At 36.1% G+C, this 27,507-nt stretch overlaps 1 protein-coding gene across 2 annotated transcripts in view; it reads right to left on the minus strand.

Annotated features, from left to right (window-relative positions):
- Positions 1–1,111: 1,111 nt before the first annotated feature.
- The window catches only part of PCDH10 (protocadherin 10), a 62,172-nt gene continuing 35,776 nt past the window's right edge, over positions 1,112–27,507 (minus strand). The window contains exon 5 of one of the 2 annotated variants that reach the window (XM_040473950.1): positions 1,112–1,613. In XM_040473950.1, the coding sequence (XP_040329884.1) occupies positions 1,546–1,613 (68 nt within the window). In that variant the 3' untranslated portion in view covers positions 1,112–1,545. Of the gene's footprint in view, positions 1,614–19,065; positions 23,562–27,507 lie in introns of those variants that run through there. The other variant, XM_040473967.1, reaches the window with a different exon arrangement.

Below are 27,507 nucleotides of genomic sequence, written 5' to 3' on the forward strand. Positions count from 1 at the left end.
CTCTTGTTCTGATCTCAATTATACTTACTTAGTATCTCTGCACAAGCTAGAAACACCAGAGTTTAGGCGATTTTCATCTTCAATTTTAAGACATATTTCCCTTTACTGACAAAACCAGATGAGATGAATATTTCATTCTTCTGTTTGGATTATAATTTCAAGAGAGAATGTGCCCTTTAAACAGAAAAAAAAATCTTTATTCATGACTGATCCAAAGAACACTTCTAAGATGTATTTTACTTAACACAAAGCGGTTGGGATATTAAAAATGAGCAGTGCGTACTCTTTCAACATAAAGTTAGGGTTTTTAGATTCTCCTCGTAAATAAACATAGTGTTGATTTTCAGGTTTGGAACATAGAAAATGCACTGGTTTCCCTTTATGCTTTTATCTTCCTGCTAGCTGTAAGGAAGAGTGTGGGCGCTTTAAATCCTTTTGATGTGTCTGTCACTGGCACAATAAACTCCCTTCCTGTGCAGAAGAGACCCTTGTCTGTCACTGGATCTCTACGGAGGTGAAGATTGCCAAGTGGGTTTTCTGTCGACTTCCGAAAATGTAACCTCCTCATCTAGGCTGCCATCTCTAGTGTGACAGATTGGGTGGATGATTCCATCATCGCATCACACTATGTTTTACCATGTGGGGCCAGATGTCATCTTTGGGGAAGAGAGTTAAAGCTTTTGTCAGAGAGTATTTCTCTTGTTTCACTTAACATCTACTCACCTTTTGGTATTGAGAGAATAAAAAATACAAACTGATAAGACTATCCCCAGGCAGAGTTTTCATGCTACCCAAAGCAGTCTTGGCAGTTATAAAGATCCTTCAATAATCTGTCAAAAACTGACATCACTGTGTAAAGAGCTGTTCATTTCTATATCTCATTTTGGATTGATGTACGTGCACTTTTATATCCTTCAGTTCGATATAACATTTGGCCTTTCATGTTCTCAGTTTAAGCTACAGGGAATTCAAAGCTATTTCAAAGCATAATTATATCAATCTGCATATAAAAGGCTCTGTGTCCTACAGAGGGTTCGATGGAAAAGCAAACTCTTTCAAAGAAGAAAATTAGAAGTAATTCCCACAACTAAAATTCACAAAAGTTAATATATTTTTCATCTGATGAGAACAGTTTTATTTTTTTTTTAAGCCAATAGAAGTTTAATCAAGAAAGTGATGGGGACTTTTGTGTGAGGTAGGGAGGAGAAGAGGAAGAAAGGAGAGCAGAAAATTGGAGAGGAAGGCAAAGAAACGATGCATGTACATTACACATATTGTTCGATTATACACATCACATCAGAAAACATCAAGAATTCATATTGCTGTGGCAGACAACAGGATTCTCACTTCCATATTGTATTAGTTATCTATTGCCGCATAACAATATATTCCAAATTCAAATTCGTATGATTCAAAACTCTTAGTGCACTTTAACTGGGTGTCTCTGACTAAGGTCTCTTCTGGGACTGCACTCCAGATGTTGGCAGAAGCTCTGGTCTCCTTCGAAGATGCCGCCTGGGCAAGGGAGTCTGCTTCAGGGCTCACTCATGTGTTTGTTGAGAGGCCTTGATCTCGCGCCGCGTGGGTCTCACCACAGAGCTGCCTCCAGATCTCTGCAAGCAATCCAAGAGAGAATGAGAACGTGTATAAGAAGCTTCCCAAGATGGAAAACATAACCTTTTCATAACGTAACATCAGGACCACATTCTGTTTCATAGAAGTGGGCTCCGTATCTCAGCAAGCTTCAAGGGAAGGGGGGTACTCAAGCGTTCAATACCAGGATATGGAAATCACGATGGGCCATTCCAGGGGCTGCCTACCCTGTGCATATACATCCATGTGAAGTAACTTTGGGCACTTTTTTATATTACGAAAGACTTTTCAAAATAGAAGTCCTGTGAGTATGGTTTTAACCTGAAAGTAAATGTGACTACACGAATTTATTTTTTCCAAATATTTGCTCTCCAAATATGATCTTAGTAGTTTTCAAATGTTTCATAACTTGAAAATCACAAGTACAGTTGCTTCAATCTTTAAAGTGACCCTTTTTTTTTTTTTTTATCATAGCATAAGGAAAATTTTTTTAAAAAACCTCCCAAACAAAATTCTGTGAATTCTGGAGCTAGCGAAATACTTAGCACCGAAGTTGTGGAGCATATGGTTATCCTAGTCCCAAACAGTAAAATGCTCCTGTCTGTGCCAGCTCTTCATTACCGGCTCATTAACACTCAGGTGTCAATTGCTGGTGGCAAAGGCAATACCCAAATGGCCTAGTTTCTGTCATGCACAGTGTAATTACATTGACCTCAAGTACTAAAGCTCGCAAGTTGCCTGATACGATTTGGACACTAATTTCAGGCACTATTCAAAGTAGAATAATATGGTGAATAAACCAACGTAATAAGAGAAAAGCACTATGAGGTTTCCAGTTATTTTTTTCATATGTAACTGTAACCTTAAAGACAGTCGACTGTTCTGTTACATACAACGACACATAGGACACGTTTAACTTTAACATTATTGATCTAAAATTTTGTTAGATCTCGAGATAATGATAAAGTTGTTACAAGCCAAAAGTGAAAACTAAGTTATTGTAATAGTCACGTTTGGGAAAATAGAAATTCCATATCATAGTTTATAATCTCATTTATTGACATGTAATGGGAGCGTTATTTATATCTTACATTTAAATTATGAATTAACCCAATCGGTCAAGCGTCTGACTTCGACTCAGATAATGTTCTCATGGTTCATGAGTTCGAACCTCACGTTGAGCTCTGTGCTGACAGCTCAGAGCTGGAGCCTGCTTTGGAGTCTGTGTCTCCCTCTCTCTCTGCCCCTCCCCACTCTCACTCTCTCTCTCCCTCAAAAATAAATAAACATTAAAAAACTTTTAAATATTAATTTAAATGTGACCAAATGTAAAGCAAATCTATATAATCCTAGCAACCAATAAATATGTACTTCCAGCAAGAATTACACCATCTCTTAATAATCTAAGAGCAGATTTCTTCATCACTTTCTGTTTAAGACTTTGCTATTATGTGCAAAGCTTATTTTTAAGGTTCCAGTTGAAAAGAGAGAGGGGATGAATTCATGCACGAAACTTAACGTTTTATATATAAAACTTCACAGAAACGAAAAGAATATTTTATATGGAAAAATCTACAAGAACAATTAAAAGACAAAAAACAAAACACCCACCACCAACAACAACAGTGAGAAAACAACCGTAACAATATTTTGGAAGTTTGGAAGTGGACCACCAAAACGTTATCGACTTGCTAGTTTTGAAAATGTTTAATTTTGAGCTGAAAGTTAAAAGTTTAAAGAAAAAAAATCTGATTTATCCCACAGAATATTCCAAAGTCTCAGGAATTAATAGAACAAATTAGTTCTGAAGTGGGAGTGAATATAAAAATAAAAAGAAGGATCAAAAATGTCATTGAGAGGCAATTAGACTCCCAGGTTTCCCTCATCCACTGTGCATAAGTAGGTGATCAATTATCCCCTCTGGTTAGAAGACAGGAGATTTATTCTCGAAGGAGGTTAAAACAGAGGTGCCTACATCAGAAGACAGCAGGTACAGTTTAATGTGAGATCATCATACCCAGAAAACTTAGGATTTTGAGTATTCCGGACATCTTTCCCCAGTTAACTTTCAGAATGCATGTGCCCAGGCAGAAGACCCAAAAATACTTCCCTGAATATCTCTAGCCTAAGAAGAAAAATATACTGAACATATTTACACTGGGGTTTCCTTAACTAAATGATCCAGCAAGATCACCCTATAGACAAACATATTCAACAAGCTTTCCACACAAAACAGTTTTACCTTCAGCAATTTTGAATACTGTTTTATTTTAATAATTTATTGTCAAGTTAGCTAACATACAGCATAGTCTTGGCTTCAGGAGTAGATTCCCGTGAATCATCACTTATGTACAACACCCAGTGCTCATCCCAACAAGTGCCCTCCTCAATGCCCGTCAACCACTTTCCTTTCTCCCCCAACACCCATCACCCTCAGTTTGTTCTCTGTATTTAAGAGTCTCTTATGTTTTGCCTCCCTCTCTGTTTGTAACTTATCTTCCCGCTCTTTTTTTTTTTTAAGTTTATTTATTTTTGAGAAAGAGAGTGAGTGAGAGCAGGGGAGGGGCAGAGAGAGAGGGAGACAAAGGATCTGAAGCGGGCTCTGTGCTGACGGCAGAAAGCCCCATGGGGGGCTCAAACCCAAGGACTGTGAAATTATCACCAGAAGCTCAACAGACTGAGCCACCCAGGAGCCCCTAGAGTACTGTTCTTAATTATGGGTACACAGCTAAGTGTAAATGTAAATGTCACCAGACATCTGCAAAAAACCCCTACCATAATTCCTGGAAAGAGATATTATTCAGGAAAAATGAAATGCAATATAAACTATCATCACTATTTTCAGATGAATAAGAGAAAATATTGAATACATGAAAAGAGTTCAAAATACCTTAGAAAAGAATTTTGGGAAAACATGAAGAACTTTTATACTTAAAATAATAATAAAATAATGAAGTTAAAAGCTCAATAGAAGGTTGGAAGATAAACATAAGAAAATTACTGACAAAGTAGATTAAAAAACTGTACAAAGTAGGAAAGAAAACATGAAGAATATTGGTAGGTCAGTAAAGGAGGTTCTATATTCAAATAATAAAGGATAAAAAAGATGAAAAAAATGGAAGAAATGATGAAAGCAATAATTAAAAAAAAAAAATCCAAAACTTGAAAGGCTTGGGTTTAAATATTGAAGAAACTTAATAAGTGTCTGCAATTCAGATGGAAACAGATCCACATCAAATTACATGATATTATGAAATTTCAGAACTTGATGACAAAGAGACCCTCCCATAAGAATCCCATAGGAGGTGGGGGACCTATGTTCATAAAAAGTTTAGTTTAGTTTTACTTTGGAAAATGTTCTACTTTAAAAAACAATATAGAAAACCTTTCGAAGAATCAAAGCTTAATATCTGACAAATTTGGTTTGAATCTAGTGACCGAGACCTACATCCTTCAAGGGGTCTCAGGGATTTTGGTCCTCTGAAACAGCCTACTGTTCATTCTTGCAGTATGACCAAAATTAAGCCCAATATATGTGTTGTCTTGACATCTGGCATAACCAGGAAGACTTGAAATAACCTAACTCCAAGTTTCTCTCTCCATTCTGCTCCCAAAGATAATATTCCCTAGCAGGACAACCCTACCAGCCAAAGGGCTCAGGTGAAGGTGGGTGTCAGTTCCCTACTAACTTGCAAAACAAGCCAATTCAAAAAGCCTATCCTATCTCATCAGAATCAGGGAGCACCTCAGCCTCTTGATGCTACAAAGACCTGCCTCCATGACCCCTGGTTGTTCACTCTGTTCCTGAGTGCAGCCCTGTGAGGCCTTGTGCAGGATCCTTCCTGCCACCTTCCACCCCAGGGTTGTGATTATATGAGATTAACAAATTGCTGTTGCTCTATTCTGTCCTATGTCAGGTGCTACATAGTCTCCAACTCCATTAATCTGGAGCAGAAATTTTCCCCTCACCAATGGAGTGATTAGGAGGCAAGTTAAACAACCCTAAACAAGATGATCCAACAATGATCAAGGAGACCCAGCCAGCTTGAATTAACTGCTCTTGGATAACTAAATGGTTTCATGATACAGGGAAGGCTGCCTGGGACTAAACTGCTTGTTACTGGTGGACTTGCACTTCGGCCTACTGGACCCTGTGTTGTCTTTAGCAGGTATTTCCCTCCCTTTCCACCCCAAAATGCTCTTGTTCTAAAGAAGAGAATTGTGGTTAATTCCCTATACCTCAGCATGATGTTTTGTCAGTTTTAGTCTACATTTGGCAGGTGTCTCTAGGACCTCTGCCTGTAAAAGCAGTGGTAACACAGCACCATACCTGGTCTTCTAGTTCTTCAGCTCTACTTACCAAGGAATAAGCTAGAGCTCTCTGGTCACTGGATCTAACTTGGGAATCATTACTAGCTGCTTGGACAGCCATCTGGACATTACTGTGATTGCACACCATCAGAGGGATTCCAGGGATGGCTCATTATGTGGTTCGTGGAAAAGAAGGACATCACTACCCTACAGAAGATTAATCATGGGACCTAAGTCACTTAATAAGTCACTTAATAAGAGTCGTTCAGGCAATGGCAGCTACCTTGCCCATTTCCTGTGCTACTGTTTCCCGTGCTACTATCCCAAGTATTTTCCTGATCTCCAAGTGTAGGTATACATGTCTGGCAACCCATGGACCAGGCACTGATGGAAAAAAAAAAAAGAAGAAGAAGAAGAAGAAGAAGAAGAAGAAGAAGAAGAAGGGGAAGGGGAAAGAGCATTGGGTACCAGTTCCTCCCCAAACAATGCCGTCTCAATGAAAAGGCCCTAGCAGGGATGCCTGGGTGGCTCAGTTAGTTAAGCATATGACTTTGGCTCAGGTCATGATCTCACAGTTTGTGGCATTGGGGTCTGTGCTGATAGCTCAGAGCCTGGAGCCTGCTTTGGATTCTGTGTCTCCCTCACTTTCTGCCCCTCCCCTGTTTGTGCTCTGTCTCTTTCAAAAATAAATAAACATTAAAAATTAAAAAAAAATATATAAAAGTCCATAGACAATGTGCCTGGGCTTGTCTTAGTGCTGCTGGCTACTAGCATGCCAAAGGGCTAACTTTCTAATCATAGGGCTTGACTGCATGACTAGCACCATAGACAGGAGGATTTTACTAGAGGTGAACCCTGACCTTGGGAACATCGCTTAACCCTGGAAAAGGAAATAGCTGTCTATAGGAGTTGCTGGGCTGCCAGGTTTTTCTCCTCCCCTATGCAGAAGGTCTGCACCAGGTTGTAAGTTTCCTGTGGACTTCTGATAAAGGAAACTGCTCTCCTTGGCCTTGCACTATATACCATTAGAGTGGTAGTTCTTGGCCACACACTGAGCTCTTCTGAAAACAGTCTCTCACAGCCCCTGCACATCTATTCCTCCACACCAAGCTAACCATTATGCCTTGGGTCGTGGAGCTAACATGCTCCATGCTTTTCACGGCTCACAAGCTTTGCACAGTTATCAAGCCTTCCGTTCTACAAGCTGGAGTCAAATCTGACCCTCTGACATATCCCATCTGCAGGGTGGTGTAGCCCCACCTCTCCTCAGTTCCTTGACACATGACATGGTGGTAGAGGAGATCAACCCTCTCCTAGACCCTTTAGCCACATGGAGAGCCCCTTTGGAGCAATTGAGTGAAAAATTAAAGGGAGTTTATATACTTTATGGGCCATATTGCCACTCTTCTCATATATGATGGAACTTGGTGGAATGTTGCTGGGTTTCATTCTTTATTCAGGATGTCCTTGTAAAACAACAGGATCTAAGGGTCAGCCATACATCAGGTAGTCATCTTAGCACCACATACCCTGGCCAGAAAATGGCCCCATACGTGCATATTCATAAACTCTTGGTGTATTACATAAGAATTGCTTCTTTTGAGATAAAGCACTCTGGTAACCGCTTGTCTCACAGAGACCCAAAATATAAATCAAGGTAACAGATGTCACTACCTGTACTAAAGCCACAATTCAAGGCTTTGCCGGTATACTCTTCATCCCCTTTGGAATTTCAGAGATTATTGATAGTGGCCAAGGCATTCATTTCACTTCTCAAAACAGACAATGTTGGACTCTTGAAGAAGACATTCAATACAACTTCCATGCCCTCTATAGACCTAATGGCCCCTTCAAAGAATTCCAAACAGAGCAAATAACCCCCCGTCATTGCCACAGATATGGTTTAGTCTCAATCCACGTGCCATGGAGACATGCAGTCCCTGTACTAATGCCACCAGCTTCCTTAATTTCCTTTACTGGTCATAAAGGGAAGACCTCTAAAGTTCATGTTTTCAAAGGTCACCTCACTATGTGGCCCTCTGTGTTGGGGGGGGGGGGGCGTAGCTGATGTATTAAATTAAAAAAATGCAGTTTATGATCTGCTGAATGAGGAGGCATAAGTCACCCATACAAGTTTGGCAGATAGCTCCCTTAGCATCTGAACTCCCACTTTGGGGAAGTAAAACCCAGGATTATTTTGATCAATAACACAGTTTCAATACACTCACACAAAGGAAATAAAATCACAAGGTTTAGTAGTTACAAATCTCAGGGTGGGGGGCAAAGAGCCAGGGAAAGGGCAGTCCCCTGTCCCAGGCCATGAGTAAGAAGACAGAGAGCAGGGTAGTAAGCACCTATAAGGTGGTTGGGGTGGAGATCACTAACTTTTCACTGGCTTGATTCTAAGTGGTTATTCTAAAAGGTGTCCTGGGAAAAGCAAAGCAGGAACTTTTGATGGGAATCCTAAGCTCAGGTCCTTATCTAAATGTCCAGACTCTGGGTCTATGCAGGGTTATCATACTGTGGAATGCTTAGGCAGCAACTCAAAATAGTTCTTTTTCTCATCACACTGCCTCTTCCTCCAGGTCAAGTGCCTACTTCATGTGTTGGAGAGGTACTTCTCTTACCTAGAAATCTCAGTTCATCACCAGGATAAAAATTGATGTCAAGACATCGGGGAGTCAATTTGATATGAGGACTAAAATTAAAGCTCAATATTATGTGGTGCCTTGACATCTGGCCTATCTTAGAGTGCCTTGAATGGTCTAATCTTACCTCCCTCATTCCCCTCTGGAAAGGGAGATCCAAAGAGCCGAAGCTCTGCTGGACAGGGGGACCAGGCCCAGTTCATTCTTAAGTAGTGAGGTTTCATTTCCCTGCTAGCTCCACTGAATTCTCCCTGGTCACATCCTCCAGCAGGAACCAGAGAGAATCCCTCCCTCTTGATACCAAAAGAAAGCCTCCTCTCACGGCCCCTGGTAGTGTCGCCCTGTGTTTCGTGTGATATCCTTCTTCCCCAGCCTGTGAAAATACATGACTCATAAATTGTCAATTTCATCTGTCTGTCCAGTGTCAGATGTTGTATGTTCTCCATCCCCATAACCCTAGGATGGAAATCTCTCCCTCTCCAACAGGGTGAATAGTGGATGACTAAAACCACCCTTTACCTAACTTCTTTTTCTTTCAGTATTTCACTAAATTAGTTGAAGTTAGTTGACGATGATTTTATAAAGTCCAGTTATACAGACCTATTCTTGGTGAAGCGGCAGTTGCTATATGGGATTTCTCTGGGAGATGTACTCATATTTGTTTGACTTTAGTTTTGCTTATTCACTGCCAACATAGCATGTTGTTAAGAGGAATAAAAATGCATATGTTAAAACAACATTTTATTCTAAATATAAACCATAAAAGGACAGTCAAAACTGTCTAGTTTCTTAGGCCACATTTCATAGTGCCTTATACATGTGAACCATCCTTAGAAATGAGCATGTGGCATAGGGGGAGCATTGAAATTTAAAAATATGAAGTGGAGTTCTAGATGTTATAACTTATTTTTATATTTTTTAAATATAGTTACTTCTAGGATTTCAAGTTAAAAGAAGACACAGGGACTAGAAATGCAGCCTGGCACAGGTGAAGAATTCAGTCAAGAGATAGGGTTCAGGCGTTAAGTTCATGGTTATGCTCTGCCATCATCTGGTCTATATTGGTCTCATTTTCTTCATAAGTAGGTTAAGGACCAGAATATTTTCAAAGACTTGCTCTGCACTAAAAGCCTATTATTCTGTGGGACCCACTTAAAAAGAAATAAAACATAGAAAATAACATTCATTGCTGATAGTAGTTGATGAAGAAAGGTCAAGCACCATGAAGGTGTTTTGATTTAAAAAAAAAAAATCTGCTGAAAATGTTAGTTGAACTTAGATGGAAAGGAAATATAAATAAATAGATTTTGCGATTCTTATAACTTTATTTTTATTTATGTATCTTCCTCTTCATTATGTAGTATCATGCATGTGTCGCAAAAAGAGTGAGAGGGTTTTTGACTTAATCTGCAGCCTTTTTAAATTAGTCAAGACCCCTTTTGGCATATACACTAGCCAAAGTTGCACAAGGGAAAAAAAGAAAACCTTTAAAAATATTTCTAATTTACATATTACATATGTATTACATATTACATATGTAATTATTTCTACATAAACATAATGAAAAAATTCAGGTCAAGAGACATAATTTAAATGATTCTAGTTATATTACTACATAGAGAATAAACTAGAATACAGTAGAGAGACTACTTTTGATATAAGGATAAAAATCTAAAATTTTATGGTATGTTTAAATATAACTCAGTTCAATTTCCACTTGGATAGCAAGCATAGCAAAAAATTGAATGATAAAAGGAAATTAGCAAACCCTGCTACAAATAAGATTACCTTCCTCACAAAGCTTTTTCTTTCTTTTATGTTGCCTTATTTAAGTACAGCATGATCCACTCAGGTGCACACAAAACCCCCGTCATAGTTACTTCTCCCTCTCCTTCATCAGTCAAGGAGCAAGTATAATCTGTTTTCTGAAATGTCTCCCAGTTGTGTCCTTCTTCTTCCATTTTTACTAGTCCAGACTGAAAGTTAATTGTGCTCACTTGCTTCTTAGCTAAAGATTTACAATAAGTCTCTGTTATCCCAATTTCTTTTTTTTTTCTGTTTTTTTTTTTTTTTTTAATTTATTTTGAGAGAGAGAGAGAGAGAGCTGCATGAACAAGGAAGGGGCACAGGGAGAGAGAATCTAAGGCAGGGTCCCTGCTCAGCACAGAGCCGGAGGTGGAGCTTAATCTTATGACGCTGGGATCATGACCTGAACCAAAATCAGGAGTCAGTCGCTTAACCCACTGGCCCCCCTTGCCCCCCCCTTTTTTCTTGTTTTTAATGTTATGAATCATCTCATAACATTAAATTGGTAATGCTTTTACATTATGTGCAGCATTTATTTTCATCTTTTCATTATTATTATATCTAATACTGGAATAGACTCTTCTAGAGTGCCAAAGGAAGTATTACATTTAAACTAAAACTATGCTTCATATGTAAACTTTAAAAATACTAACAGGGGTGCCTGGGTGGCTCAGTCAGTTAAGCCTCCGACTTCGACTCAGGTCACGATCTCGCGGTCCCTGAGTTTGAGCCCCGCATCGGGCTCTGGGCTTATGGCTCGGAGCCTGGAGCCTGTTTCCGATTCTGTGTCTCCCTCTCTCTCTGCCCCTCCCCCGTTCATGCTCTGTCTCTCTCTCTCAAAATAAACGTTATTTTTTTTTAAATAAAAATACTAATATACTTTGTTCACTTCACCCAACTGATGTGCGATTGAAAACACTCTTCCCACCTCAGCAGCAATACTCTTGACTAATAATCACAGTGTTGTAAACTTGCCATGTAGCTTTATGAAATGTTATGCCAGTGTCACCTGATTCTGCATGATCTGTTCACAGTATTCCAGTTTCTCCCCTGTACTGGTCCGTACAATTGCAAATGCATTTTCTTAAGATGATTGAGACACCTTTGAACCCAGTAATATTTGCACACATTGTCATGTAAATCCATACATCCTTGTCAGAGAAACAAGGCACACAAAGCAAGCATCTACAGAGGCATCCCAATGAGATAGCTTGGTATTGTTAGATTTTAAAATAAAATTTATATATCCTTTCTGTGTTTTACTCCTTTCTAGGGTATACCAGGTCACTTTACCTCATTCTTTATTGTATTTTAACTAGAAATACTCAACCATCTTTTATTTTCATTACTTTTCTCCTTGGTTTAACTTATATATGTATATGACCACATGAACTTTGAAAATCGTAACTGCTTCTCAGTCTTTTAAAACTTACTGGAGAATGAAGGAAGACAATGGTTATATTCTCTTTCCTTCTTTTTGGCCTCACATTTCTTACTTTCTCTCTCTAATTCAACTTTACTTGGTACATTTTATTATAAACATTGCGTTGTCTCTTTGTGGTCTTTGTCGCCCAGTATAAAATAAGGGTTCTTATCAGAGAGTGTCAAAAGAAATTGACTATTGATTGCCCACCAGTGGAAAAGCCCATGGTAGGGGCGCCTGGGTGGCTCAGTCGGTTGAGTGTCCGACTTTGGCTCAAGTCGTGATCTCGAGGTTCGTGAGTTTGAGCCCCACATTGGTCTCTGTGCTGACAGTTCAGAGCCTGGAGTCTGCTTTGGATTCTGTGTCTCCCTCTCTCTTGCCCCATCCTTGCTCATAGTCTCTCTCTCTCCCTCTCTCTCTCTCTCTGTCTCTCGAAAAATAAATAAAAATTAGAAAAAAATTAAAACAAAAAAAAAATAAAACCAGAAAAGTCCATGGTAGCTTGTTGAAGATCAACCAGGTTTTCTGATAGTCTAAATATTAATTAATAAAGGGGCACAGAATGTGTGTGTTTGCATATAGGATGATTCCCTTCATGTATTCCTCCATGAGTCTCCTTTGTGTTGCTTAATACCTCTCTCCATCACACACACACACACACACACACACACACACACACACACATCAATTTTGAGAAAAATGTATTGCCAGAAAACCTTGAAGTTGGCCATTCTCTCCATTGTTAATTAGGAAACACAACTAAGAATATAAACACTCTCACACTATGAGGATACAATTCAGTTTCAGGCTTATGCAATTCACCACACCAACGCTTGTTTTCTTCGCTTTTTTCATGATTAAAAGAAGAGTCACTCACAATGATAAAGGGAAAAAGAGGATGGTGACTGTGTTCCAAATTAGATAATTGCAACATTCATTAAATGTTTCTTACGCCCAGGCAGACTGGTTGAGCAATGACCCAATGATTAGCAACTGCTCTCAAAGAAAAGTAAATATGTAAGATGAAACAAAACAAAAACTGTCTTCAATTACACAATATTCTCAATAGAAGTTTTTACATGGATTGATACATTTCTTTTAAAATAGAAATGCTCCCTCTGAGACATTTAGTCACAGATTAATATGAACTGCTTTATTTGATAAGTTTAAAACCCTAGCTTTCAAAATAAGGAAATAAAAATTGCGATTGATTAACAGAGAAAAGCGGAAAATAAAATAATTTTGAACAACCCGAGGACAGCTCTAGAGAACCGGGTCTGCCGAGCTAAGAAATTACAAGTTCAACAAGTCTACAGTTAGAACCACCAGTGAAAAAATCCATTTGATAGAGCAGATACTAAGTACTGCAGATTTACAGGGCACCCCTTTAACTAATCCTGATGTAATCTTGATGTTTACAGGTCATGTTGTAGAAATGAAGAAAGACATTTCCAAGCTCGCCAGCTGCTTGCTTTCCAATAAGGACTATTTGAAAGGGGGAATTTCCCAACAAGTGAAGTCAGACCAACAAGCAGATCCCAGGCCCTCACCAGACCATGTCAGTTATCAGAAGGACAAACTGTTAATATTTATACTAACAGCCAGTATGTTTTGAGGGACGTTATGGAAACAAAGGGGTTTTCTTATGCTCTCTGAGACCCCAGTCAAAAACAGAGAAGTAAATGAACTATTCTTTTACTTTCTGAAATTGCTCTCATCAATATTGAGGCCCACACTGAAAAGACTGAACCTGAATCTCAAGGAAATGCCCTAGCTGACTTTCCTGCACAGACAGCAGCAACAGAATCTTAAAAGTTGTGGCTCAGGTGGTGGACTTTATTCTGCTTCGGCAAAAAATTAACCCTCATTGTCAGACTTTTTTGTCATCCTGATGTTCTTGGCACATGGTAATTGTCTGTTCCTGATTCAGAAAAAAAAAAAATAATAAATAATAATAAGATAGGCAAACAGTGGTTTAAATCAAACAGTTTGGGGCTATGGGAGACCCAAGATGATAGTTTATCCTGGCTCCCTGGTAAACCCCAACTTTGGGTTTTTGCACTCCTTTATCTGCCATGGTGCGTTTAAGAGGACTCAAATTATGAATAGACATTGGTATAGCAACTTCTATACAATTGAGAAAACAGCTTACTACCAACATCTAACCTGTCAGATCTGTAACACTGGAAAAACTATTTTTGTCCCAAGAGGCCTCAGACTTAATCCTTCTGGTCCTTTTCAGCACTGGCAGCTGAACTTTATTCAACTGCTACTTATTATGGGTTATTGATATGTATTTCTCATTTTATTTATGTTTCCACATGGTTTGGAGCCCCCCCCCCCCCCGCCACAATGCTGATGCTCTCGCCATGGCAAAGAGATTATTAGAGACTGTGTTTCCCACTTGGGGCATACCTTCCACAATCTCCAGTGATCGAGGCACCCACCTCACTGGATAAATCATACGAGCCTTAATGAAGGCTTCTTGGAATGATTGCTGTCCCTATCATCCTCAGTCATCAGGCAAGGTCGAGAAAACTAATGGGATCCTCAAACTCAAAATCTCTAAACTTGTTGGAACTACTGGACTCCATTGACCTAAGGTATTGCCTCTGGCCTTGCTGACTGCTCTCAGATCCCTTTCGGGAAACAAACTAACTCTACATGAGATAGTCACCAGTAGACCAATGTCTATGGGTATACAACTTTCTGCTGATCCCTTGTTGTCACGATAGTATGACTCGTTACCAAAAGTATTTAATGTCTTATATTAATATATATTAATAAAAATGTCAATAATGTCTTATTTAGTGTCTTATATACGATCATTATTTAACGTTTCTAAGTATCAACAGATTAAAGAAGACTTCCAAGTCTTGGGATCCAAGATCTCAATTCAAAAGATTCTGTTTGTTGGTCATTGTCTGAAGCCTAGTGACTGGGTATTCTGGAAACATCAACCTGAGCCCCACGGGAAAGAACATTACTGAGTCTTCTTGACCACTGACACTGCTGCAAATCTAGAAGACACTGAGTCTAAGGTACACATCTCACAGCTAAAGAAGGCTTTACCTGACATCTTGGCCTGTACAGACGCTGAAGACCCCCAAATCAAACTGACGAAGAATAGAAGCAGCTGACATGAGTGTAGGCTCCTTCCACCCAGGACACCAGATCCACATTTCATACTTTAACTGAACATGAAAGCTTTTTTTTTTTTTTCCTTCTCTTTCTTTCCTTTACTCTGACATTGGTCTGGAAAGATACACAACACCCCCATCCATATTTCCTACACCAATGCTAATGGGGGTGAACTCGTCAATCTTGGAAGTCTCTTACCAAGTTCCACTTTTATGATCAGAATATCCAGTGCTTTGTTTTTTTTTTTTTTTCCTTTTCTCCAATTATAGCTGTATTTAAGCAGTTAGACCCATATACCTATGTAAATCTTTGTACAATCCCACTCCCACATTGCCATGAACACCTGGATCAGATCTGCCCACTAAGAGATCTCTTCAGCAGCACCCATCTTTGCAAGGCCTTTTTATTTCAGACAATGAGATTTACTTTCTGAATGTGGTGAGAACCTCGTTGACCCCTGGGTTGAATGGGGTAAATGCATTAATCTCTGTAAACGAATCCATTAACAGAACCTCCTTAATGGGAATGGTTTGTGCCCTAATTGGCTTTGGCTTTGTCTATGATACTTTTCATTCTTCTTGGACCTGAATACCTAGTTATGGCTGGTACCTAACTGGGCCATGCCTCTTGGGTTATCCAACTGTGCCTCTAATTTTCCACAAACTAAGATACTTCGTGAATTGACTCCCCTGAATTCACACCATCCAATTAGAAAGAACCTCTCAGGAGCCACTAGTGACTCAGGATTTGCTTCCTTTGGCAGGGCCATACTTCCTTGGCCAGGAGTAAACGTAAATGAGAATATGATGGGAAACCTCTCCCTAATTCTTGAAGATATTGTAGAATCTGATGCTAAAACAATAGCTACCCAAGAAAAATTTTTAGACGTTTCTGACCAAGGTAGTTCTTAAGGACAAGATAGCTCTTGATTATCTTTTTTTTTTAATTAAAAAAATTTTTTTATTTATTTTTGAGATAGAGAGACACAGAGCATGAGCAGGGGAGAGGCAGAGAGAGAGGGAGGGAGACAGACAGAATCTGAAGCAGGTTCCGGGCTCTGAGCTATCAGCACAGAGCCCGACACGGGGCTTGAACTCACAGACTGTGAGATCATGACCTGAACCGAAGTGGGACACCCAACCGACTGAGCCACCCAGGCGCCCCAGCCCTTGATTATCTTTAAGCTCAGCAAGAAGGTATCAGTGCTATGGCCAACACCAATGTGCTGCACCTGGATTAATACTTCTGTGGAAGTTGAAACCCGGTTATATAAGATCATTGAGCAAGCCACTTGGCTTAAAAAGGTGACTCTTTTAGGGGGTCTTTCTTTGACTTTTTTGATTTTGATTGGTTTGGGTTTGGGGGACCATGGCTCCAAAGTGCACGCCGCACATTAAAAACTATCCTGCCTATTATAATCATAATAATCTCCCTAGTGCATTGTATTCTCTCAAAAGCTTCAAATGTATGTTCACAGCTGCTAGCCGCCAAGAAAATGATGTCCCCAAGACTGGGATTTCAAAAAAAGAAGCAAAGAGAATGATGAATCTAAGGACTATGAACCTGGAACAGTGACCTATGGAAACCACACAAAGAAACAACAAAAGCTGCGAGTGGTAGCCGAGAGGGGTGCTAATGCCTTCAATTTTGATGACATATCTCAGTCAAGCTGACAGTCTGATCTAAAGGAAGGAATTGTTGAAAAGGAAACCACACATCCAAAATGGAGTTGCTTCTGCTAGGCCCGCATTGCCAAACAGGGGCTTTATTCCTAACCTAATTGTAGTTTCAACCTTCCCCAGAAATGCAATCTTTCTGGAATTCTCTGCTCAGCACCAGTGAAGTAATCCACATAATAAGTCCCTGTTAGCCCCCAAAGGGAGGCGATCTTGCCTATCTTGCCTGAAATAGTCCTTTATTTGGTTTATGATTCCCTTGTTCTGGATTTATGAAACCTTTCCCTTTCTGTAGCCCTTTGGAGCTCTTTTCTACTTGCTAGATGAGATGTCAGATATCTGAATTGTTCGCTAAAGCCAGTTAGAACTTTAAAATTTACTCAATTGAATTGTTGTTATTTAACACTGTCCAGATTCATTTTATGATATCATATGCAAAAAAATATGATTCTGTCAATTATTCAGTAACTCCAACAAACATTTATTTGCATGGAAATAGAAAGTTATTCAAAAAGCACATTGGGGGTCAAGGGGAAAATATCAGGTAAATATATCCTAGTGCAATCATACATATATATTTTTCAATAGTAGGGATAGAGGGCTATTTGAGAGTTGCAAAGGGGGGCGAGGGAAACGACTGGAGCTCAGCAGCTGTGAGTTTTACTTCCTGGACTCCATACCACCAATAAATAGAGAGGCAAAGGTGAACTGAGCTGATGAGTAGATACCAAAGGCAAGTTAACTTTCATCTTGCAATTTTGCAATCAGCGCTGGTTAAATACAACTCAGAAGCAGACTAGAGTTTTAAGAAAAGAATGATTTCCATTTGTTGCCTGTATTCCATACTTTTGAGAATCAAGAATAGCGACAAAGTGATGAAAAGCAATATTAATAATTAAATACACCACTTAATGTGCGTTAGCATTGTGCTATGCATTTCACACATGTCAGTTCACCTAATTCTCATAAGAATTTCACAGCTAAGTGTACTTCATATTTTACAAAAGTAAAGATCAAAATTCAGATGTGAGATAACTTTTTGAAAAGATCTCCCCTGACTTTCTATAGCATTAAAGAAATTTAAATTTGAAATAGTGATCATACGATGCGGTGCTTTTCAAACATTTGGGTAATGATTCACAGCGAGAAATATATTTCACATTGTGACCTATTTTACACATGTATCGGAAAAAAAATGTTTCACAAAGAACTATTTGTTTTTACCATGAGTGACGTGTTTTCATACTCTTCTACTCTACTTTTTTTCCTATTCTATTTACTTCTAGTTTTATTTTTACGTTATCGTCTTAATACACTGAATTATTCTTGTGACCCACTATTGGGTATAGTGTTTTGACCACAAATTTGATTACTTAATTATTTGACTGTTGAATTATTTCACATTTTCCTATAGTTTCTTTGGTTCTCAAAGCAAACTAGAATTTTCATGAAGGCAGATATTACTATGCATTCCTACCTCTCCTCATTGTTGGACCTTAATAGAAGTGTGTAATTTAATAAAATTTAATTTTTACGTCTGAAAATTCATAATCTTGGGTACATAGAAGAGTCCATGATATGATTCCCAGAAAGGGTAAAAGTAAGGGACAGGAGGGACAGGTCTAGGGGAGCAAAGCAACTTGTAACTATCGCTGTTAACATTCTCTTGAGAATCATTCCTGTATATTTTTATTAGTTTTTTTCCCACCATAGGGCTGGCTTTATTAGACATAAAGAGCAAGAGAAATACCTAGTCCAATCCCTATCCCTTGTTGCTTCATAAAATGAGTTTCTATCCAGGTATGTGTAGTTTGAACTCAAGAAAATTGGTTACGTAAACCACACATTAGGTTACAAAGCACACTTTTCTTTTACCTTTTAGTTATTTCAGAATATAAATTTCTGTAAGATTTGTCCAGATTATTATCATTATTAAAAAACACTATACCTTAATTTATGTTTTCTTCTTGGAATATGATACCCATATGAATTTTATTTTTTTCTTATGTGTCCATTGATTTTAAATATGAAATAATTTGTGTCTAAAATTTTAGATAAAATATTTTCCTTTTATTGCTCGAAGGCACTCATATCCTGTGTCAAACATCTACATTATTCCTTGTGGGCCCTTGGTATTACTACAAATCAAAAAAACTTAAGAAGAAAATATAACAATAGGTGGAAAAATATATACATTTAAAATATTCATTGTGGGTATCATGAGAATCATATAGAATTAAATGCCTACTTTCAAAAGTGTTAATATCGCAAAATCCTTTAAACCTAGCATATGTTTCTTCGAATGAGACTCAGTTTTGAACAGATGTCCCCTTAGACCTGTTATATTAAGACTGAATTTACTAAATCAGCATTAGTTGTTTTTAAACTTAGGGCCATATTTTGCCACTGATTTTTATTCAAAGCTCCCACGGGCGTCAGTGGAAGATCCATGCATGGAAAAATGGCATAATATGTATCCTAGTTTTATTTATTTCATGTGTATACAGCAGTATAAAATAATATATTACATTTACACTCATTTTACTTATGTATTATTATAGCATTCACAGTAACAAACACTATAGTTAAGATTTAAACTCATCTTTTGTTATAATACCCTGTTTTCACTCACAGATAACTGTCTTGAAAATGTGTTTAGAGCTGAAATTCCCTGCTTACTTTCAGCTCTATGATGTATGTATGTATTGGAAGTCTGAGTTCTATCGTTCAGAAGTTTTTGAGTCTCATGCGAGATTTTAATATTTGCATCATTAATGCAAAAATTGCACGCAACTCAAAAACGTCTGAAGTGTAAAACTTCAAACTAAGCATGTGACAAGTTTTCAAGAAATAAAAGTCATTTTTCTAATTTTACAAATACTTAAAAAATAACAGTGGTTAGAAATACATGCATGCACACTAAAGGTATTAGAATTTTAGTCATATTATTGCCTGCAATACTCTGGCGGCGCCCATCTCCCAGCATTCTCATAGAATGCTATAATCTAAAACCTATGCCAAGTTTTAGAAGAAACAAAAATATTCTATTGAACAGTAGCTTCACAAATTACTGTATAAGGATTTTGTTCGACCTAGCAGAGGGATAGTCCTTGAAGTGCTAACAATATATATAAAATAATTTTACTACTCCATGGCATAAAAAATATGGAATTTTGTCATTTTCTGTTTTTCCTTGTTAAAAAGGAACATAAAAAGGATGTTAAGTGCAAAGCCTTTACCACTACAAAATTAGAGCTTTGAAAAAGATAAAGAACCCAAGAAATTGCAATATGAAAAATATAAGATTTTCAGAAAAATTATCAAGTATACCAAGATTGTAAATGTTTTTGAGTTCCTCGGGTATTAAAAGCACACATAGAAATATGAGGGGGAGAAAGAAAACCACATGTAATGACAAATAACAGTGCTATGATCAGTCAGCACCGTAAGTAATTTTCTTTATGCTGCCTAACATTTGCAACATTCTGAGACAGTAGTCGTATTAAATATTAATTTTACTCCAGTAAACTATTTTTGTAAAGTTAAAACGGCATAATTAATAGACAGTTATTAAAGTTTATGTTGAGAATTGTGAGGATGTTTTTTCTTCCTCTTATTGAAGAACTAAGAAGGTTTCTACAGTACAGGAGATCCGGCGGCAAATTATAACGCTATTAAGAAATGAAACAGGAGGAAATTAAAAGGAAACGGGAGTAATTAAAATATTTAAATCCTCTACTATAGTACTTAATTTGCAATGTTTGATAAAGGCATTGCATTTAATATCTTCAAAAAACAAAATATACATATTTCTCAATAGTTCCCAAGAAAGATGATACACTTAGAGTGATACCATTATATCTGTAAAGTAATTATGATGTGATACTTAAATATTGATTTAAAATGATTTCACAAAATTATGTTTACAAGATAAGAATTAGAATTTTACACGTGGAGGAAATATTTCTAAAAATTGTCGTTTGACATACCTTTGAAACATTAAGACACTGTTTCCACAGGAAAATATTTTGACATTTTTACTACTTTAGAACGAACCGTGTTTATCAAGGAGTAAATGTCATGATCATTCGTTTCTGAAGTAATTTATTGATGAAATGTCATCTAATAATTTAGATAGTATTTTTTGATATGTATGAAATTATGTAAGACTGGATATTAAGATGACTGGATTAAACAGAAAAACTATTCTAAAATTCCTCTTCATGGTAATCTAATACATGTTTTTTTGTAAACCTTTATTATTGATTGGTTGCATTTTTCTATTTTATAGTCCCCCTCTCATTGGTAGAAAACATCCTAGCCAATTAGCTAAAATTATATCATTACTCTCTGGTAACTTCTGATTTATTCTGGATACAATACATGATTAATAACTGTTTAGCATTTTAGCAAATTCTATCTTTCCCACAAATTGGGTAAAATTTTCTTGTTTTTGTTGTTTGTTTTTGTTGATTAATGATATAATTTAATAATTAGAATGTAAATTAGAATAACTGTTACTATGATATATAAAAAACGAATGCGTAAATATATGGCATAAGAAGTTTGTTCAAGGGAGATGATATACGATGACATAAAAGTCTAAATAATTAAAGAAACCTTCTTAACATTGAATGAATGAATACAAACATAATACATGAAATGAATATAACCTTACTTTTAATGCATGTGATAAGGCAGATGGATGTGTGTTTTCCGCCATAATTGGAAAATGATGAATGAAAGGTTTTAATTAAAGCAGTGATTCAACAAGAAAATCATTTTCTTGTTTAAAAAGCAATTACAACAAACAGATATTTTTCCAGCTAAATTATATAGAAACATATCCTTATTAAAATAGTCTATCATTCAAAATCTTAATGAAGTAGCGCCAAAAGTTTGAGAAAATGTTACTGCTGCACTTTTGTGAACGTATGTGCTTTTGTGTCATATGCGATGGATTGGTTTTACGTATTTTTAAAGGGTCCCCAAAAGACTGGAATATTACACATACTTCAACAGATAAAATGATTGGGATTACGACATATTAATCTCTGTCATTTGATAAGTCAAATGAATGATGCCAAGATATCACTCAAATCTACATATCAAGGTCCTCTGAAAATATGTATGCATTTTATTGTTAAATCGAAGGAAAATGTTCCCATTTACATGACCATAAAACTAGGTGGGAAACATTTGTTATGTGTTAAGCTTTAGTCTGCTTTTTAATAACATAGCACAGCTCAAACTATCACTGAATCCAGAAGATCAGTTAGCAGTTAAGGTAAATGTGTCAAAATTGATCTGTAATTTGGATTGGGCAAACATTTAGAAATGTTGAAGGCTTTCTTAGGAGGGAGCTTTGAGAATTCTGTTTTTTGCTAAGATTGTCTCACATCCTCTGATTTTTCTCTCTTAATTTCTCTCTTAATTAAGCAATAAACAACAGCTGGTAAAAAGAAAACTATGTAAAAGAAAGGAAAATACATCTAAAGGAATTTAATAATTAACTTCGTGGACATGAAAATAAAAGGCAAGCTTAACTTTTCAAGGCTGACTCAAAGAATTTTTTCATTAATAAAACACTGACTATATTTAAGCTATAAAATCTTCACATGTAAGATAATACTGAAACAATAATGTACCATATTTCTATCTCCAAATTTATTTAACTTATTTTAAATTTAGAGATCACTTATATCTTATAGTTACTCTTTACCAGTTCAGATACTTATATATCTCTATATGTTCATATAGAGTTATAAATAGATTTTATATTCATGTGTTAGTAAGAGTCACAAAACTATGTAAAACTATGTAAAATAAAATTCTGTGTGAGTTATACGGTTGAGGACTTCTTAAAATAGTAATCTCAATTACGTATTTTACACCACAAAATGTACAGACACCCAGTGTTTGTTTTTGTTTTTTTTTCTAACAACAAATACAGGTGGATTTATAGATTCTTTATAAAAGCTTTAAATGATTCTAAATTCAAAGCCATAGAAATAGAATCGAAAGAATGTAGATTGTTAGATATTCTGATATTACATATTCAGTGCTCTTCTGATAACATCGACAGCTATATCTTTGGCATTGAAAATTCAGTACAAGTTCTTGACAAAATTGTGTAGCTTAGAGCTTCATTTTCTTTTAAACAAGGAAAAACAGGGTTGTATAAGATGAAAATTGGGAGGAAACTATTAATGATTATTCTTTTCTTAGTAAGTTTATCTTTGGGACCCTGAATTACCTTCACTTTACTATATGATGTGGACTGTATGAATCCATTTAAAAACCAACTGAGTTGTACCACATTTTAGGAAAATTATATAATATAATATATATATTTTATATTTATTTAGAAGCTTTGAAATAGTACAGTAAACACTTTGCAACACGGTGTATAAACTACAGAATGTCTTTGATATTTTGTGGGTCTTCAGAATACATTTTTTATAACCCACAGGTGAAAAGAACATAATCACAATCTGTCTTGTAAAGTTGGAATAGTTTGGGGAACACTTGATCACACAAAAAGAATATAAAACAGTCAAGTTTAAAACAGTGATATTGCATTTATAATGCACAAATTTCCTTTATCTTTATGACTGGCTTCTCGTGGTGAATATAAACATGTAAAGGGCTCAGTGACATTTGGAGAGAGAAAGATATATAGTGCTGTAAACAGGCACACACTGATCGGAGAGGCAAAAGCAGTTGCCTCTAAAGTTTCTACAGTTCTGCACATTTCAACTCATTTCTCAGGCCTGCTGAGAGCAATTAGGTCCTATAATTGGCCACGATGACTCCGCCGGCAATCTAGTACTCGGTTACACACAACTAACTGATGGCCAAGATAATGAAGTTGAAAAGTTGATGCTTTTGTTGGTCGACTTTGTGCAAATCATGCTGCTTCAGGTAAATCCTGTAGAATTGACTAGCATATCCTTTTCCGTGCTGTGAAAAAGAAAGAAAAATACTCTAAGAAAAGGAGCCTGCGTTTGGGAGTTTAGAATTGCACGTTACTGGAAAAGAAACAAATACAACTGGAAATAAGTCGTCTCCCTATACCAGACCCACGTCGTGTCAAAGTATTTCAGTGTTAGCCTTGGTTTCTAATTCTCAAGTCAATCCGTTGCGTGGGTTTCTAAAAATGTCAATTTTGGTATTTTAGAAAATGAGTTTTGTGTGGGAAAGGTATGTTTTATATATCAAGCACCAATTATGTGGAGATTAAACTTTTGAAGTTACATACAGAACAATCCCCACTTCATTACTTATGCACGATCAGAGTATAGAAAAAAAATGTGTGGCCTGTAAACATTCTAGAATGAGTCATTAGAATATCTACAAATAACTGGTTATATGTTTAATTGAAAAAATTCCAAATTATATATATTAAATCAACATATCATACAGAAACCTGTACTAGAAAATGTTGATGTAATTAAAAAGTTAAAAAATGCTTCACATTTTCTGGTTTTACTTTACTTCATCCTTTATATTATGTAAAAACCAAACCTTTTAATGTGTACAAAAATAATAATAGTAATAAATTTATTCCCTAAAAGGAATCCGTGTTCTTATAAAAGGGTGACAGGAAAAAAGATACTGAATTTGGTCCAGTCTTATAAAATGTACTGAATTATGAGGTAGAATTTCCAAATCCAGTCATTTAGATTTTATGATTTTAAGTATTTTATTTATTTATAATGATAACGGATATTTCTTCCTACCTTTCAATAATCTTTATATTAGGCAATGAGCACAATGAGAGCAGAAACCGCATTGTCTAGGTCAGCATCTGGCACGTAATAGATATATAACGAAAATGTGTGGAAAATAGTGTTCAATTGTGATAAAAAGCAATTCTGTTGTGTAAAATCGATTATAATAATATATATACATATATAAATTAAAATATAATTAAAAATTAAGAATTACACTAAATGGCATAACTGGATTGTCTCAATCTGGTAAATAGTTGGCTTTTTTGTTTCTTTTGTTTGTTTTCTTTTAACACAAACCTAAGAACGTACTGATCAGAATAATTTTTCTTCTGTGGTATTTCCATTTATCTCAAGTAGATTATCTAGTTAATATATTTTTCTTAATTTATTTCTCCAATTCTCACATTTATTTTTCCTCACAAATTCAGTTTCTGAACAAATCACCAAACATTTCTTCCCTAGGTCACCATTTAGCAGACACATCAACTAAAATTGGAAAAGTCAGGCACCATAATTGACAGAAATAAAGTGAAAATGAATATTTATATGTCCCTGGTGGTAACTCATATTGAGCAATCAAAATATATATATTTTTGTAATATAATATCATGAATTATAAAACAAGTTAGCTACAACCCAGGATTATATGGTAGTTATTATAACTTACCTGGTCATAATGCTATAGAGAATATTCTATTAAAGAAAATAGAAATTTTCCTCTTTTTAAGCAATCAAATCTTATTTTCCTGTGTTCTTGAATTCGAATTCCCTGTTTCATGCTAAATGTGAATATATATAGTTTAAATATATTTTGTTTATACCAATCAGAATTTAAAATGCCTCAGTAAATTACAATAACTAAGCACTATGGAAATTCAGGTTTGTAAAATGAATTTGAACAAATAATTGCAGGGGTCAAATAATTTACTGTCTAATCCAAATAATTGTGTGAGTAAAAGGAAGCACAGGACATAATCTTGTGCTTTTATGGATAACTCAGGACACACGAACATTCTGCAAATAATACCACTTTTCTCAAAATAAGGAGGGGATACTACTTACAGGATGAAACTTTTTTTTTCTTAAACTACTGATTTATAAGAAACAACTTTCTAGTAGTTCGAGGACAGAACAAACTCGAGTGACTTATCCACAACCTATAGAGTAATTTATTATGTGTAAAAATTAATATACCGAAAAGCACATCGCAGTATAATGCAGAAATTAGTCAACCTAACACATATTTAAATCAGTAAAATGTTTCTCATTAGGTTATAAAATACTTGTGGAGAAACCCTTTAGTATGGATATTACATGTTTATTTCATGTAGTCAAAATACAAAAACAAATTGTTTTTACTGAAACAGTCCAGAATTTTAAGAACACAGAAGTTTAGCACACATTATACTTGATACCTTAAATCTCAACATAAATTTAAAATGCATATTTTAGTTACTGCTTAGGGTTACTTGTGTGCCGCTTTTATTTAAAGTGCGCCTATTTCAAGTAGTTGTATGAATAATATAACCGCCTTTTATTAAATTACCGCCTCCCACCTATCTGTTAAGTCAGGAATGCAAATCTGAATAGGACAAGCGTAAAGGCTGAGGTTGAAGGTCAGAACCAAGTAGGATGGGAAGGAAAGATCTCCTCTATTTCAGCATCAAATTTCCCAAATATGAAGTAGTGCCAGATAAACTAGAGAAAATGAAATATTATTACTAAAGTTATAGTCACATACATTTTGTTTCAAGCCTTTTAAGAGCTGATTTTGAATACTGAATATTCATTGTCCTTGGGGGCTGTCTGGGTTAATGTTGGACATCCAGCACACAAATATATATACATATATAAAAACAATGTTATTACATTTTAGAGTCAGTGCCAAAGACAGTTATTCCGCAGTGTTAACTATTATGGGTATGCACTTGCTGAAACATTTCAGGCTAGAGAGAATGGGTCAAATACGCTGAATCTCTATGCTTTATGATATATTCTACATATGTTTTAGAATTATGAAAGTGTACTTGAATTTTTTTTTTGCTTTTTCTCTTCACTTCACAAATGCATTTTTCCCCTAGTTATTCATCAGCATACATAAGGAGTTGGTCACTTGATACAGATGAAAGATTTTCTTTTCAGTCAAATCTAAAGTAAAGGCAAAGGACTGTTGGTATTCTTTTTATATCAATTTATTCATTCACTTCATTTATTCTTCAAAGTGAGTCATAAAAATATTACATTTAAGACCTTTATATTATTTTCTGAACTATGGATGAAAAAATTACTCTTAATGGAAAAGAGATATTCAAATATCTCCTTTTTTATAATTTTGCATACATGTATGTATGCATATATTTAACATTATAGGTATGTATATATTTAACATATAGGTTTTAATGACACTTTTATGATACGTATTTTTCTTTGTAATTTTTTTAAGTTTATTTATTTTTGACAGAAACAGAGTACGAGCATGACCTGGGAAGGGGCAGAGAGAGAGAGGGAGACACAGAATCCGAAGCAGGCTCCAGGCTCTGAGCTGTCAGCACAGAGCCTGATGCGGGGCTCTAACTCACAAACCCTGAGATCATGACCTGGGCCGAAGTCGGATGCTCAACCGGAGGAGCCACCCAGGCGCCCCGATGCATATTTTTCTTTATATTGTGTCATCCTGTTATTGCCTTTGATCATCTGTAAAGTATATTAAACTTTGGGACATTTACAAATTCTGATTAATGATGTAAGAAGAATAACTATCAGCCTGTATGCTGCAGAAATAATTGTAAAAATAAAAGTGCTGATAACCTATTTATACCATGAATAATATTATAATTTGCCTGCCGAAAAATAATTTTGTATAATATATTAAAATGAAAATAAAATAACTAGAATATTCACATTTCTATATTTGCATAACAGGAAGCAAGTTATCCTTTATACTTTATGACAGTATGAACCACAGAAGCTAAAGAAATATATAAACGTGTGAAGTGATCTAACCTACTTCTGTGACTGAAAGAAAGAACAGCCTTCAAATATCCCAAATGATTGAGACTCCACTGCAGTGAAAAACTTCCAGATACTGAGATCAGTAACCTACTCCAGAGCGCATTCAAAAGTTTAATGAGCCTCAAGGTCAGGACACTTCTTTATAAGTAAAGTGAAACTAG

The sequence above is a fragment of the Herpailurus yagouaroundi genome, unplaced genomic scaffold, assembly GCF_014898765.1.
Source record: "Herpailurus yagouaroundi ecotype Mexico unplaced genomic scaffold, PumYag 28, whole genome shotgun sequence".
Taxonomy (NCBI): Eukaryota; Metazoa; Chordata; class Mammalia; order Carnivora; family Felidae; genus Herpailurus; species Herpailurus yagouaroundi.